This window comes from Epargyreus clarus, unplaced genomic scaffold, assembly GCF_041222505.1.
Source record: "Epargyreus clarus isolate Ecla_fem2 unplaced genomic scaffold, WU_Ecla_fem_2.2 ptg000024l, whole genome shotgun sequence".
NCBI classification, from domain to species: Eukaryota; Metazoa; Arthropoda; class Insecta; order Lepidoptera; family Hesperiidae; genus Epargyreus; species Epargyreus clarus.
The window spans coordinates 10,438,225-10,455,506 of record NW_027332231.1 but is presented as its reverse complement, the minus strand read 5'-3'; the positions used below and the strand labels follow the sequence as shown (position 1 = coordinate 10,455,506).

Below are 17,282 nucleotides of genomic sequence, written 5' to 3'. Positions count from 1 at the left end.
TTACTAGGTTGCGTCTGACGTCATGTACACACACACACTTAAATGTATCTGTAATTATGTATGCAAAAGCTTTGTGGAATGTAAATGGCGGGAAAATTACTGCCGAGTTGTTTCCATCTGTATTTATTTTGGCGCTTTACCAATTCTTACAGATCTACATCCAGACAAACATTTACTTCAATAACAAAAGAACGCACCATAGACAACAAACAATATACCACAGATAAAAAATAGAGACATGTTTTTCACATGACACTTGAACTCATAACACACACAATAAAACACAAAAAACTACTTACAATGTAACGTAATGAACTAAATGTTCAGTAAAAAGTAATTCTAATTAAATACTTTAGATACGTAGATACAAAACATAATACATGATAATTAATTAGTGCAAAGAACTGAAAAAAAAAACAGAATAATAATGGCTACGCGATATGAGAATAATAGATTCTATATATGATCTGATATGAATCCCAACACTTCCAACTTATTGTTAAAGTTGATATTGCAATGATATCACTCTGGTTAAAGTGCCTCCCCGGAATCTTTTACCCACTGTGAGCCCCCTTGTTGTTCCCATACTTACCTCCTTATAAACCCTTTTATTTTAGCTATTGCATGTTTTATCATTTTCTTTTCCAATTATGCTTACAATGGTAGAAAGGGACAAAACATTCAATAGCTAAGACGTCCCTTGAATAATGTACAAATTGAATCAGTGATTAAATTTTGATCAAACAATTGTACAAATATTTGAATATTGGATCTAAAGTTTGGCTTTATTACTGTCGGTCATTGCTTATCATACGACAAGGGCATACATGATTTGTAAATGTTAAAGATAAAGAAGGACAATATTTATTATGATGAAAGAAATAACCAGAAACAAATAATGCAAATCATTGATCTAATAACTAACCCCCTAATCAAATTCTGTAAATAAAAGCTTCTGTCTGGTTCTGTAAATATTTTACGACAAATTTTAGAGACTCACAACACCGCCATCTTAACATTGATAAGAAAAAAATCAAATGCATCTTTATTTTCGACAATGAGTTTCAAACCCTTACTATGCATTAGATCCCCCTATACCCCGCTCCTTACCCCTCAACAAAGCTACGCTTACTCAGTAATAAGCAAATACATTTATGCCCTTGTTGTTCCCGTGTAATAACGACCCCACTCCCCCCACCCCCCTCCCTGTCATCCCCAGACCACTCCCATTCACTCACCTGGCATTGATGAACTTGATAGCCTCGTAGGCGTTCTCAACAGGTACAATAGGCAAAATAGGACCGAATATCTCGTCCTCCATTATCTTATCAGTCGCCGTCACGTTAGTAATGATGGTGGGCGCTATGTACTTGTCCTTAGCGTCGTAGTTGCCACCGATCGCCACCTTCCCTTTGCTAGCGTCTATTAACGCTTGGAGACGGCTAAAATTGGGGAATAAATTGCGTTTAAGTCGAATTCACATTATTTATTTATTTACATTTTTACATCGAAATACTAACTAAACATTACAGATTTTCTTAACCTAATGCGTTCAATTAGTTTTATTAGCAAGTGATTGAACATAGGCGCTAGCTGTTCTACGAAATACAGCAGGTGCCGTGTAAAACAGGTTAATGCTGGTATCCGAAGTCCAATTATGGACGAAACATATTTTTTTGTAATTAAAATAGCTCTAAAAATAGTATTAGTAGTAGTAGGGTAGAAGCAGTTCTACTTAAAGTCGGTTACAGATTTTTGTCACATTTCAGTATTATTGCATCACCAGTATTACCACACTCTTTAAACCCGAATATATTAGCGAACATAGAAGACATATACAACTTTACTAAACCACTATTACTAAAATCTACATGTCATAAACAGAATAACAACTATAATAATATTATCGTTGATGTCTATATTGATATCGATGTTGGACATACGATCTTAAAATGTTCTGAGCTAAAACGTAAAATGAGTTGAACGAGCAATAAAACGTCAGTCGTCATTTGGACACGTAACATGTCAGACGTCTATATATTACAAGGCGAAATAAAATCATCATTACCCTATAAAATAAATCCCTTACCTAAAATGCCTGTTGTTGATAATCCGGCACAGATCGGGCGACTCCTGAGGATCTTCACCGTACCATTCCTTCAGAATCTTTTTGGAGACTTCCACGAACTTGTCCTGGACTTCCTTCGAGCAGAGGATGTAGTCTGGCGCGATGCAAGTCTGACCAGCGTTGATGAACTTCCCCCAGAGCACCCGAGAGGCTGTCACCATGATATCCGCGGTGTTGTCGATGTACACTGGACTGTAATGAATTGAAACACGACTTGCAGACTATCCCAAAAATGACTATAGCATACATTTTTTAATAATATAGGAATAGCAGACGAGGATGCAGTCCACCTGATGGATAGCGGCGACTGTCGCCCATGAACATTTGTAATCAACCCCAGATAAGATTAAATTCCTGAGGTCGGCCACAGCTGCGCCGCTACCCTTGAAGACTAAGCTGGAATACCTCGGAAAAAAATATCTCTCTTACTAAACTCTTCAAACCATAACACAGCAGCTGCTTAACAATGCTGTTGTAATGCAGAAATAGGTGTGGCGGTGGTGCCGCCGGAGGCAAACTCCTATATTATAAAAAAAATTGAATCCAAAGTTTTGTCTGCCCTTACCTCTTACCACCTAACTCCAAGGTGACCGGTGTGAGGTGTTTGGTGGCCGCTGTGTAGACAATCTTACCGACGTTGGTGCCGCCGGTGTAGAAGATGTAGTCGAATTTTTGCTTTAACAGCTCAGTCGTTTCTTCTGCACCACCTTCCACTAGTATCACAGCGTCCTGGATCAAATGGGAACTTTATTTATTACACTTTAGCACAAAATAAAAAAAGCTATCACTTTAGGGCAACAAAAAGTAAAGTTCAAAATATCGGCAGTTTTTATTTTGCCCAAACATAATAATAATAGTATTTTTTATATGGACATCTGTAATCAACCTCAGATAGCATTCGATTTTTCCTGAGGTCGTCCACAGATGTGCCACTATTCCAGAGGATTAAGCTGGAAGTCCTCGGAAAAGTATGTTTCCGAGGCCTTCCCTTCAAACCACAACACAGCAGCGCGTAACAGTGCTGAGTTCTCGTTTAGGGAAGATCACCCTTTGCCAAATTTTGCCTCCGCTGATAGCCATAGACGTCCTGGATCTAGAAATTCTCAAGAAACTGAGCTGGAAACAAGTATACATACATTGTCCAAGTATTTCGGTATAGTCTCAACCATGAACTGCGTGCAGGCGACGGCCAGCTCGCTCGGCTTGAGGATGACCACGTTCCCAGCTGCAAGGGCGCCGGCCAACGGCAGCAGCAACAGCTGGAGCGGGTAGTTCCACGCCCCGATGATGAGCACCACGCCGTACGGGTCATTGTAGATCACGACCTCGTCTAGGATGTTCACTATGCCTTTGGGTGGCTGTTGAGAAAAAAAATTGCAATTTTAAAAACCTGTCACATTATAAATATAGCCTATCTTGTTTTCCACTATTAAGACGAATCCAACGACACCTTATAAGAAAAAAACATTAAGCCGTTAGGGCTGTAGGGCGTTGTCCCTGTAGTTCCGGGACCAGAATAAGGTTAGGATATCCTCTGCCTGATCTGATTGCCCCATCGGGCTCCTCCCAGGTGAGCATAAGCTCGTCACATCCTCTGGTGTGTCCTACGGCATGCGGCCACATACAGCCGTCCTTCCAGGGATCGCTGGCCGGGCGGTTCGAGCTCCCAATCTTGCCGCCCACTACCCCGGAAGCCCCTTTTAGTCGCCTCTTACGACAGGCAGGGGATACCGTAGCCCTATTCTGGTCCCGGAACTACAGGGACAAGAAGACCTACATACATACTAACGCTCGAAAATCATTACCCTCCACAGTCGGGTAAAAATCAAATACTATGGAGCTGTTAGATGTCATTGGTTAGGAGTTGTTTAACCGGCATTAATTACGGTAATTTTTGTAGTAGAAGATATCCGTTTGTAGAAGAATTTTCCAGATACTATTTATTCCGAAGAAGTAGGTATGTATTTACAATTGCCATTTCTGAAGGTAAGCAGCTACTTATTATGTACATACCTAAGTATAGAACTACAATTTTATAGTCAAGTTCGTACACATTATAAAGTGTGCGAATAGGTATGTGTATAGAGACAGTCAAAGGTTAGAGGCCACTGTAGTTCAGTTATATGTCTATTGACTTGAATTTTAAGTCAAATTTTGTTACTCGGGCGAAGACGATCAAAATCTCATAAAGAAAAACTGAAGAGGTAAAACATTGTTTTTATGTTGTGTTAAGAACGTAAATATAATCATTAATTTTATTATTATCTATGCAGGTTTAAATCGTTGTTTTTGTTACTTACAAATATCTTTATCTTATATATAAAATCCTCGTATCACAATGTTAGTTACCGTACTCCTCCGAAACGGCTACCGATTTTCACCAAATTTCATATGCATATTCAGTAGGTCTGAGAATCGGCTACTATCTATTTGTCATACCCCTAAGTGATAAGGGTTGTTCACCCTTAACATTTTTTTATTTATATGGCAACACAACGTTTGCCGGGTCAGCTAGTCTTGTATAATGTTTTTAATTTGTATATTTCGGTGACGGAATCCCTGCCGCCTCGGTTTATTAAAGGCGGCGTCTTCTTCCAATTACAGGTTTGTTATAATGAACAAACATTTAACAATTTTATACCTACTTATTAATACGTGTTTGTACGTGCATGCGTGTATGTAGGAGGGTTATTTAAATTTGCAATTTTGATTACTATAATTATTTGAGTACAATCCTACAAGAAATAATTTTCAGATAGTTTTAAAAAAAAGTTTTAAAGAGTCGATTTTATTATACTGTAAATATTAACTATACGTAGGTATATTATAGTATTGAAGTATATTGTTTTGACCCAAGTCTAGATTGAAATTCATATTCGCTATGGTAATACACCCAACGGCCTCAAATACTTCATCAGTATTAAATCCAAGGCGATCTCGACGTCTTGTTGTAGATTAAATTAGTATTCACTTAAATATCATAGGTAGTGCATGTATTATATTAACGATCCTAGGTGTTATCTCAGTTCTAAATTTTAAATTGAAACATTTCTTATAAATAGGTATTTCATCGTAATTCATAGTATTGAGCGCTGCTGACTTCTTTGAAGGTTGTAGTAAAGGAAGAACACTTACATAGGCGTTGTATCTTAATCCTCAAGGGTATCTGTGACTGGCCTTAGTTATGACTTAAATTCTATCTGGGATTGTATACAGATTCAGAGGCGACAGTGGCCACTTATCAGGTAAACTGCATGCTCGTTTAATTACGTCATTGCACGCGTTGGAGGTAGGAAATAATTTTCTATGCATCCGGTTACGAAGTTTCGGATTGGCCCGAAAGCAATTTCGACATAACAATCCGATAAAACAACTGCGTAATTAAATTATTCGCACGGGGCTCAAGCCATACAAAGTAGGTTGGTAATTTAGCTTTGAAATTACTAATACATTAATAATTCGTGAAGACCGTCTGAAACAGACATCCGTAAGCGCTCCAGATTCGGAAGAGCCAGAAACTTCGAACGAAATTACGGATTTCCGTATTAACTAACAAAACGCTGCACTTTGTTAAAATACGTAAACAGATAAATTGAAAATGTAGAATTAGGTTTGCTGCCGCTATTTTCGAAGTACGAAAAGTTCAATACCTTTATAATATAAATTACTTTTTACGCTTCTGCATTCAGATGCTATATTTATTAATATATACATAATAATATGTCGCATAGTGTGCAATGGCGCTAAAGGGGAATCGTGAGCTTATTTATCAGGGATCATGCGCCCACTCTACATTTTTGGGCAGTTACAATCAAGTAGAACAAGAGATTGAAAACAATATTTCAGTGGGTGGTATACTAAGTAGAGTATTCACCCGGATTTTGGATGTCGCTACGTTTCAGAACTCGTCAATAGATGGCGCTACACGATTCTGAATCACGCTATCGAAGTTTCTCAACATTTTGCACATATATAAGTTTTGAACTGAAACGGTTGAAGCACCGCCTTTCTTCAGGCATAATCACTTAGCCTTACTTAGTTGGACATCTCCTGCTCTTTGTTCGTTATCTTTATAGCTAAAACACTTAATTTATACGGTTTTTATCACCGCGAACGAATGTTTCTTTAATTACGAATGTCTAAGAACATAATATTTTTTATAAGATATATTCTGAAAACCAAGTTAACCACAATATTAACATGCACTTAATACTCAAGGTAGACTACATGTGTGCTCTTGGTAAACACTAATATAATTTACTAAGCTGCTATGATACTAGAGCGAAGTCTACTTTACATTGTAGATTACATCTTTAAATAAAGTAGAACACGTGAACTTAAATTGTAACTTAGAGACGTGATTTGTACTTTAACGAGTGTACCTAAGTACGTACCTATTACTTACGTAACATCATTGAGGTTACTCAGTTTATCTTAAATACAACATATACTTATTGCTAAACAAAAGTTTATGTTGTTTAGCAATAAGTATATGTTGTATTCCAAAATAAAATAAATGACATATTTGTATGAAGTAAGCTTATAAAACAAATGGTACCTATTATTATCATAATGTACGAGACAATGGGCCGGGCGCCTATCTACGGTTTCAAGTGATATCTCTAGAATGGTGATGCATAGAAATAAGTAGATAAGTACTCGTACATGATTTAACATTTTCAAAAAGTTTTTTTTTTATTAAAAAAAATATATAATAGTACGAAAGTCAAAACTTTTCATAGTTTGACCTTTGGCCGAGGCAGTATCACTGCTATATATTATGTCTATGACAAGATAATAGTATTGATAAGCCGTGTTCTGGTTTCAAAGGTTTGGTAAGACTGAGTCTTCATATCAAACATACTTAGTCCTCATTAGATTACAGATGTACTTGGGCGACAGTGACCAGTTACATACATGAACACATGCTTGTCTGATGAACACATGAATTGAGTGAGAACACATGAGTTCAGACACCTGAGTGAGATTGTTAATATATTATTTTGGACCGTCAAAAGTATATAATGTAGAACGTCCGATTAAATAGATAGTCTCTTTATTTATACATTCAGAGGATTATTTCGACTGTTTTAACAAGGGACGGTTAAGGGAATAAACCAATTATTCCTTTAAACGATAAAAGATCTTTATTTTTGGTACTTTGACACTTAACATGACAATAGGTATTGAACGATTAAAATAATAAATATATAATACCTTAAAAATGTATCAACTTTAGTGCGTGATTGGAACTGAAAGTACAAGTAACAAGTAAGAGAACAGTTTTCTAAAATACTACGATGTTATCTTTGCTTTCAATGCAAATGCAAGCAAACAACTTTCTCCGATTGCAGCGATTGCATTGCCGGCATCGTAATACGTAAAGCTCACGCTTACCTTCAAATGTGAAGTTACGAGTAACTTTCCTTTTATTGTATCAGTGCCTTCGATCACTGTTCTTATTAGTGATCGAAGATCAGTGCTAATATTTGTCATAAGTTATTATTTACAGTATAAAACGTATATCGTAACTAAATACGAGTATAGAGAAAACATTATATTAAATATCATCCCGCTATTACGAAACTCTATTTACCTCTTTTTGTCTACAATTGTAAAAATTAATAGGCATCGAACGGTTTTTAGCGTCAAATTTCGATGTGCTAGGGATAAAGTTAATTAATTTTCACAATAGTATATACGAGAGTATGTGTAATAAATCACTCATTCTACCATCCATCTCCGCCAAGAAACCTTCGGATCGTTCTGTAAGTAAACTCCTTAATTATTCCGAATTGTCGGATCGACTTACTTCGCTGAAATATTGAAAACCACTGCCACGGCCAAGGACATAACTGAATGATCGATAATACGTTCCGTACTATGATATATAGATAGTACAATTAGGTAAAGGCAAGACCTGACACGACCTAGATATGAGTATTGAATTAAAGTACACCCCGAAGTATACAAATTCTTATTATCTAAGTATAGGGTGGAGAGAAATTATACACCCTATTTCGTTTTTGAATAACTTTTGTACAGTACCCTTAACAGTACGTTTTGACAAATATGACTGTTTTGGTATTTGTTTACGTATTTGCCCATACAATTTCCAATCAGCGCCCCTAGCGGATTGTGTCAGAACATGGAAATACCAAAACAGTCATATTTGTCGAAACGTAAAAACTCCTGGTAAGGGTACTGAATAAAAAAGTGATTTTGAGTAATAGAAATCTTTACCAGGACCTGTACCTTTTTTTTGCCAATTAGTAAATATGATATCTATAAAGTGTCTTCCACCAGCGTTTATCCACCCCGTATAATTAAGTTATATTATTTAATTCTTATATAATTACCTATCAAAACACCTGTACCACTTGCACTTACGTATCTGATAAAAGAGTATAGACTCGTATTTTGTAACTCGTATCGATATTTAATCTACCTACTTAAAGATAATGTAAATTAATTTAGTTGAAAATGGATATTTTATATAGAAATCAACATTGTATTAAATTTGATAATTTGATACTTGTCGAATAAATTCGTTGTGGATTCAACATACTTATGAGAATATTTTTTTAAGATTTCTTAGGTATGCATGTTTCCTCACGATATCTGGAGGCACGGCAGTGCCTGCGCCAAGTCGAGCCAAAAAAGCGGCACGGCCGAACCGATTCATGCTTTTCCCGAAGCAATTCGGCCCATTTTTGACCTCCTGTAACTTCGTTTTATTATTTACCTTTACCGTTAAGGTAAGTCTTCATTTATTTCTAAAATGCACATAACTTTGAGAATGTTCTGTCTGGGATTCGAACATCAGACCACCCGGTTGATAGGTTAATCACAACTCTACCACTGAATTTTCATTGAAGCTAATAATTAATTTTCTCATATGAACTACGGACTCTAGCTATTCAAACGAATAAGCCTAACTACTTCAAAAATATGCATGCATAAGCATGGCATATGCACCGGCACTGACATAGATTTCCGTTCTTCATAATGAATGTAACTGCATGTATTAACCTTGCACGTTAATTACCTCAGCTTAAGCCTTCATCTACATTATGTTTTGTGCATATTCTTGAAGGTCAAGATCACGTATGAATTATACTTTTAAGATACATTTAAGTAGCGTAGCAGTATTCTTAATTTTTTTTTTATTATCCTACTGGTTACTAAAACTAACTAGATAATAATAACTTCTGAATTTGCTTGTTAATGTATACTTACATAGTTTAAGCCTCCTACCGAAGGGATTATTTAACTACGAGCTTTTGCCCGCGGCTTCGCTCACCTTACGAAGTAATATTTTCATCCCGTATTTTATCCCTTTGGGGGTAGAAATGATCAAAATCCTTTCTTAGCGGATGCCTACGTCATAACATCTACCTGCATGCCAAATTTCAGCCCGATCCGTCCAGTGGTTTGGACTGTGCGTTGATAGATCACTATGTCAGTCAGCACCTTTGAGTTATATATATTTATGTAGATATAGAAGTAGTAAAATTTGCCTGCGTTTCATCTGACGGATATTGGCTACTTTTACTCATTAACATCTGTAATGAACATCACATAAGATAAGAGTCATACCTGAGGTTGGAACATTAATATTTTCAAAAATCCATAACAATATTTTTAGTGCCACGGGAAACAATTTATATTTTGATAGTCAAAATGAATAATGATCTTCAAAATGCACAAATTCGTGGCACAATATAAATATAATTAAACTAGCTGACCCAGCAAACGTTGTGTTGCCATGTAAATAAAAAAAATATATAAGGGTGATCAACCTTTATCTCTTAGGGGTATGAAAAATAGATAGTAGCCGATTCTCAGACCTACTGAATATGCATATAAAATTTGGTGAAAATCGGTAAAGCCGTTTCGGAGGAGTACGGTAACTAACATTGTGACACGAGAATTTTATATATAAGATAATATTGCTCATAAGAACCAAAGAGATCGGTAAGTAAAAGTAAACAAACTGGTTTTTATGCTCCCATTTTCAGAAGCTTTGGTAAACGTGTATTAAAATTACCTTAATTAACATGTAGTTCAAGGCGCGTTAAGATTGCACTTTTGATTTTGGTTAATTTAATGTTTTTTGCCAATTGAAACTCATTTTACATAATTTCACGTGTGTGTGTATAAGAAAGAATACTAATATGAATTTACATACAACGTTTTATGCCTTTAATTGCAACAATAACGGAGTTATGATAGAGGAAAAACACCCGAAACTTTCCGTGTAGTATACAGTAGGTACTGCGTACCGTTGCCCGAACGCACTCCGTGCTTATTGATGTATCGTTTTAACCAGTTAAAATATTCAAGGAAAAATATTCAGGGCTAGTCTGGTTGCTTATAATAATTTTTCGTTTTGTACTTAGTAACAAATATTGTTACAATATTATTTTGTAAGGTGGTAGAAACTTTGTGGTTCGACTCCGGCGGCAACACCGTCGCACCTGTGTTGCGCTGCTGTTGTGTTCTGGTTTAACAGGTGTGGTAAGGGAGGCATACTTTTCCGAGGTGATTCAGCTTAGTCCTCAGGGGTAGCTGCGCATCGCGTAAGAAACTAAGAATATCTAACCCTATCTGAGGTTGATTACATGTGTCAATGGGCGGCAGTAGCCACTTACCATCAGGTAGCCTGCATGCTCGTCTGCTAAGTACCAGTAATATAAGAGTTTATAATATAAAAAAATTGTATGTGATTTACTAAATGACTTACAGTGATGATATGTAATCAGCGAATATTATAGCAAAATGGAATGGATGCTCTTTAGACAAACAAATTTCTCAAAACATACACAAATCCGCTGTTACAAGCCAAGTATAGGTATTTACGACACAATGAGTCAATCATGATAAACTACCTAATTAAACAACTGCCATTTGCGCGTTAACTGTGTCTCGCGTATATAAAATATGTTTATCATATTATTTTTTATCAAAAAAAGGATCGACGCACATCATTTTCGTGATTGTGATCGAACTCGTTTACATAACGCGTTTGTTAAATTGTGTATATTTATTAAAATTTTAGTTTTTTGTTGAGTTTGTTAAAGTTTTTGTTTTCATGTTAATTTTGACAGTGACATTTCTTTGTTTACATTTTGGACACCTAATTATGAATCAGACTATAGGCCCCGTGTACACGTTGTGGTGTTGTTTACAGACAATGAACGCGTCAGGCTCGGGCAGTGACAGGCAAAATAATAATTTTTAGGGATGCGCCGAATATTCGTTTGGTATTCGGAATTCGGCGTATTCGGCATCTTTTTAGCTCGGCCGAATTATTCGGTTTTAGTGCCGAATATGTTCGGTTCGAGTATTTCTATTTTCTTGTATACATGACTTGGTACAGGACTAAAACACGAAACTTCCTATATAAGATTTATGTTATATTATAAGTCAAGCTCAAATCCTATGAAGAATATGTTGAATAAAGCTAATAAAATAAAGCAATTCAACTACAAAATAACATTGCAACCTAAAGTCAACACATTTGTTACTTAATCTATAGTCAACATTTATTTTAAACCTAAAATCAGTATGCATTTTAAAAACTCAAATCTACATTTTAAAGTGTGAATGAACACACATAACTGGCAAATTGACAATAAAGTAATGGTAAACCAAATAATTCGGCCGAATATTCGGTTCGGTAAAGGTTAAAGGTTATTCGGTATTCGGGTATTCGGTGAAACCACTATTCGGCGCATCTCTAATATTTTTCTATAGCTACAATATTTTCACAGTCACGGTCTTCTCTCCTGTTTACAAAGACGCAACAAGTGTGCTTGGTAGACAAAAATACGAGTATACATTGTAGAAAGATTACTTTTGTCTGTCACGGCACGCGTCTGACACGTTCTATGTATGTACATGTAAATGGATCCTAACTGTGTATCAAAACATATGTTATTTATTATCATTCAACAAGGTCAACGCACTAAGACAGGTCAAATAGAAACGAACTTGGCGTCACAAATGCAAATTAGGAATGTTGACTTAACATTATACTTTAGGCGATCAAGTTTAGCGTGTTACATTATTTATTATTATGGATAAGATCGCTTTAATTGTACATTCTACTACTGGGCGGGTCACTCCTCACTACTGAAATCATTACTCAGTTACAATTGAATCAGTGGAGCGAAGTTCAAATCGCCCGAAAAGCCTTCGACAACAACAGTGACCTACTATTTAATATGCTTTCCAAAGCACGGAACCGCATATTTAGCTGTTGTTACGTAACTTTGTAGATCGGTTATTATACACATACTGCGGGGCTCCACGGACTTCACACTATCACGCTTCAAGAGAGCTCTACGTCAGACGGAGAGACTGCCGAGGAAACCCTACAAATCAGTGTCCTTATTCCAAAAATTACCAACATTGTTTATATAGAAGTAGGGAGCAAGTACGCATTTGACAAAAAAAAAATGTCAAAGTTACACAATTAAAGTTTGAACTATAGTTAGACAGTCAGGAAGAGTAACAGGATACAGAAAGTGTAAGAGAGATCGTATCCTCTTACGTAGCCATTGTTTTTCCTTTGAATTGAACAGCAATCAGATTTGGAGCATGACCTAACCCGCTCTATGAATAGCACAAATATCACGTTACTACAAATTTCTCTAAACGCTCTTCAATGTGTGCCCATATTAGGGTTGGCACCTTTATAGAACAATAGTATACTACGCAAGATATATTTTCTTAGACAATTCAGATGATCCCATCCTATTAAATGCTAGATCGTCGGAGCGGATTAAATAAATAAATAAGTTACAATGAATATTAAAAAAAAAGACAAAAAAAACCTTTGGTTTTAAAGCATCGAGGGCAAAAAAGAAGTAATACACGTGTATTATTTTTTCCAGAAAAATAGTTTACATTATACAGTTAGTCAGCGACGAAAAATATTTAATAATAAATGTGTACTATTTTCCAAAAACACTATACTCTTGCAAGGTTTAAGCCAAAAATACTATTTTTCTTTTAAAAAAGGTGACATCCTTAGCTTATATATTGCATAGGCACCAGATCCGGTTATAAACAATGGAATCAAAGTTCAGGAAAAACAAGATATAAGCAAGCACTTATCTCTTAAAGCTGATTGCTTTTTAATTACACCGTTTTAATAAGGGCAATGAATATCTATAGCATTTAGATATTGGTTTGTATTATATGGTTACATCAGCAATGTTTATTTATTATTTCTGTTTTTTATGCAGAATGAAATAGGCTAAATGATTTATTTCAGACTTTGCGTAAGCATAGGGCAGAAGGGGAAAAGTTTGAGAGCTGGCAAGGGTTATAAATTACTAAAATTCTGCTTACGTAATTCTTAAATGACGTCTTAATATATTGAGAAGATTTCATATTATGTTTTGAACTTCTAAATAAACGCGTTCCCCACCCGATGTAGACATACGCACGCGTACACACACGCATGCATGCAGGACATACATTTATGTTTTAAGTGGACTAGATTAGTAAAGATTACTCATTCCTAACAAGAAAATGTACCCAGTTTTGAGAATTTAAATAGTTGCGTAAAAAAGTTTTGCCACGTCTTCGTGCTAAAATGTCCCTAAAATATTTGAAAAAAATATTTATTTATTATGTAAATTATGCAGTATTACTTATTTATTCGTAAATTTTCTCTAAAAATGTTTTTTATTTATCAAGAACTTACTAATAAGCCGTTTGTGGCTTCATTCAATTTCAAGGCGGCGAAGTATCTTTACTAATCTATGCCTGACGTAGACATACGCACGCGTACACACACGCATGCATGCAAGACATACATTTATGTTTTTTTTTTTTTTTTTTATAATATCAGAGTAGCAGACGAGCATGCAGTCCACCTGATGGTAAGTGGCTACTGCCGCCCATGGACATCTGTAATCAACCCCAGATAGGATTAGATATTCCTACCTTAGGTCGGCCACAGATGCGCCGCTACCCCTGAGGACTAAGCTGGAACGCCTCGGAAAAGTCTGTCTCCCTTACCACACCCTTCAAACCGGAACACAGCAGCGCCTAACACTGCTGTTATTAGGTAGAAATAGGTGTGGCGGTGGTGCCGCCGGAGTCGAACCACAAAGGGTTCTACCACCTTCTCGAATGTTTTAAGTGGATCATATAAAAGGTGGAACTTTTTTAAAACGTTGTATATTTAACTATCTAAAGGATAGAGGATATCTAATCGTCGTTTAATAGTACATTACAATACGAGGACGAAAAATTTTTTTCTGACAAGTGTGAGTTTGCAGGCCGAGCCGCAGGCGAGGACTGCAATCACACGAGTCAGAAAAACATTTTTCGTCCGCGTGTTGTATAAAATTTTATATTACGGGGTCGGAAATGGGGGTTTTGCGCACGCGAAGCGTGCGTAAAACGTCAATTTACGCACGCCGTGATATAAAAGTTATTACTTTTATTTTTAATCGAAGGATGGTGTTATGATCGGATTAACAAAAAGCATCCATGATCTCATAGCCGAAGAGAAACTTGCCAGTCATCTTACGTCTTGTACAAAAATAACTTGTTTTGATTTGATTACGTACACCTTAATGAATAAAAAGCAAGATTATAGATAGTTACGTAATGTTTAAGTTGATAAATCTACGAATTGTGTTTTTCTATAATCTTTTTATGCTTGGTGCTTTAAATATTGCAAAATAGAAGGTTTTTTTTATAAGATTGTAGAAGCAAACAAGCTTGCTTCCACCTGATGGGTAGTTACTGGCGTCCATACATATGTGATCAGTTCCATATTAAACAGGTTGTATTTCCGGTCGATCATAGTTGCGGTCTCACTCCTGAGGATGATAGTCTTATGTTCACGCTAGAAATGGATGTGGCGGTGGTACAACGCAAGTCACATTATACTGGCTCTACCGTTCAAATAGGCACATATTTTGTAATCATTCATGTGTGTAATATACAAATAAAATATTTTTTTTGAAGTTGAAACTTATGTACTCACCTTCTCCGGCTTAGACCAATCATCGAAATTGTGAAGAAGATTCCTCAAGTCATTCATGAGGTAGTCTACTTCTAGAAGAATGGCTTCGGTCTTGCTCCTTCTGAGGTCCTTTTGGAGAGCAGCGACCATTGCGCTGGAGTTCTCCTCGTACATGCGCAGAAGATTCTTGAGTTGCTGACGTCTCCATTCTAGGGGCCTGGTGACTCCTCGGCTGAAGGTGTCATGAGCTTTTTGGACTACCTATTTGGAATGAAAAATAAATATATAAAATTTCTGTAAAAAAATAATAATTAGGATCTCAGGCAAATTGCCATCATTGTCCTTAAATGGAGATTGTCAATCCTTGTGTATATGTTAATGATGATGGTGTTAAAAATCTACTTAAATATAAGTTCCTTAACATCTATAAAGTAAAGAGACGATCTGTCTTTACTTCAACCCACAGACATAGGTCTGTGCTTCAACCCATGGACACCTAGCACCAACCTCAAAAACCTTACAAATTCATCCGTACTCTAAGAATCAAGTAAAAACAATTTATATCAGTCAGATCGTACGAGACTTTTTTATGTAAAATATACCTATATGCAACTTTACAAAAATAAATTAAAATATATAAAGTAAATGACATTGTTTTTGTTCAATCCAACACACTTAATTATACATTTAAAGGGATTATAATACGAGTTTAGCATTTAAAATTATCGTATCTTGTTCTCAGCGCATAAATTTGGTAGATTACATGATAAGTACTAATAGCTGCAAGTAATTGTTTTTGTGTACTGTAATTACATGTGAATTGTACCTAATCGTCCCACTATTATATTTACCTCTTCCAAATTCACTGGTTTTGGCTTCGATGTATTTAACGTTCCTGCAACAAAGGGAAAAATATTAAATTACCAATTATTATAAAAACAAAAAACTGAACTGCTTAAAATTAGTTACTTTCCCACAATTAAGACGAATCCAATGACACCTTATAAATAAAATCTGTCAGACCATTTGGGCTGTAAGGCACACGCCTTTGACACCAATGAATTAGACATACGTATAGTCTGATTCATAATTAGGTGTCCAAAATGTAAACAAAGGTGTTGACCTATCAAGAAAATATGTTTCAAATGGTAGTTTCTTATTTTTGACAATATTAAATTAATACAACGATAATAATATAATAATCTAAATAAATTAAGATCAATTCACATTTTCTAATATTTATATTACCTCAATTTCGTTCCATACAGTAATAATAATAAAAACAAGGTTTATGGTAGAAAATTAAAATGTGATAATGGTAACACAACCGGAACCCATAACATTTCTTGTGCCGTCATTTTTAAGTTTCGTAGCTGATGTTATTCATTTTCATGACTGTAATCGAACTCAAATGTATTATCATTTTCATAGCGCGTTTGTTAAAATGTGAATAATTGTAAAGTTTTCGTTTTTTGTTGAGTTTGTGAAAGTTTTTATTTCTTGTTAATTTTGACAGTGACATTTGTTTGTTTACATTTTGGACACCTAATTATGAATCAGACTATAGATACATTATAATATGTTTATACGTTTAAAAAAATTACCCTACGCAGACGGGTAATGCATGGTCCTATTGGACATCAAATACTTCAGAACCAAAATCTCTAGCATATACACTAGCTGACCCGGCAAACGTTGTGTTGCCATATAAATAAAAAACTGTTAAGGGTGAACAACCCTTATCACTTAGGGGTATGAAAAATAGTAGCCGATTCTCACATACTAAATATGCATATAAAATTTGGTGAAAATCGGTAAAACCGTTTCGGAGGAGTACGGTAACTAACATTGTGACACGAGAATTTTATATACAAGATAATGGTCGCATACAGAACCTCCTTTTTTCAAGTCAGGTAAAAAAAATAAGTAATAAAGTTTCCGAAAACAGTGCAACCCATTGGGTCCTTAGAAACCCTAACTTTTATGATAAAAATAATACACGAGCACAAAATTTCATTGAAACCGGTTTTGGAAATTAGCGTACATTACACACATACTAATATACCGACTTATACCCAAGTGATACGTAGCATATAGGTATTGTAATAAGGTAAAATATATAAAATGTTTTTCAATTATTTATCGTTAGTTAATTTTGTT

The 17,282-nt window shown here is 35.5% G+C and overlaps 1 protein-coding gene across 4 annotated transcripts in view; it reads right to left on the bottom strand.

Moving 5' to 3' along the window:
* Positions 1-17,282, bottom strand: part of LOC140752462 (aldehyde dehydrogenase, dimeric NADP-preferring) — a 59,520-nt gene that overhangs the window by 8,437 nt on the left and 33,801 nt on the right. For all 4 annotated transcript variants that reach the window (XM_073086768.1, XM_073086766.1, XM_073086769.1 and 1 more), the window contains exons 2-7: positions 15,974-16,017; positions 15,144-15,383; positions 3,265-3,486; positions 2,694-2,857; positions 2,090-2,320; positions 1,239-1,442 (exon numbers count right to left, since the gene is read on the bottom strand). In XM_073086768.1, coding sequence (XP_072942869.1) covers positions 1,239-1,442; positions 2,090-2,320; positions 2,694-2,857; positions 3,265-3,486; positions 15,144-15,383; positions 15,974-16,017 — 1,105 coding nt within the window. The remainder of the gene's footprint in view (positions 1-1,238; positions 1,443-2,089; positions 2,321-2,693; positions 2,858-3,264; positions 3,487-15,143; positions 15,384-15,973; positions 16,018-17,282) is intronic.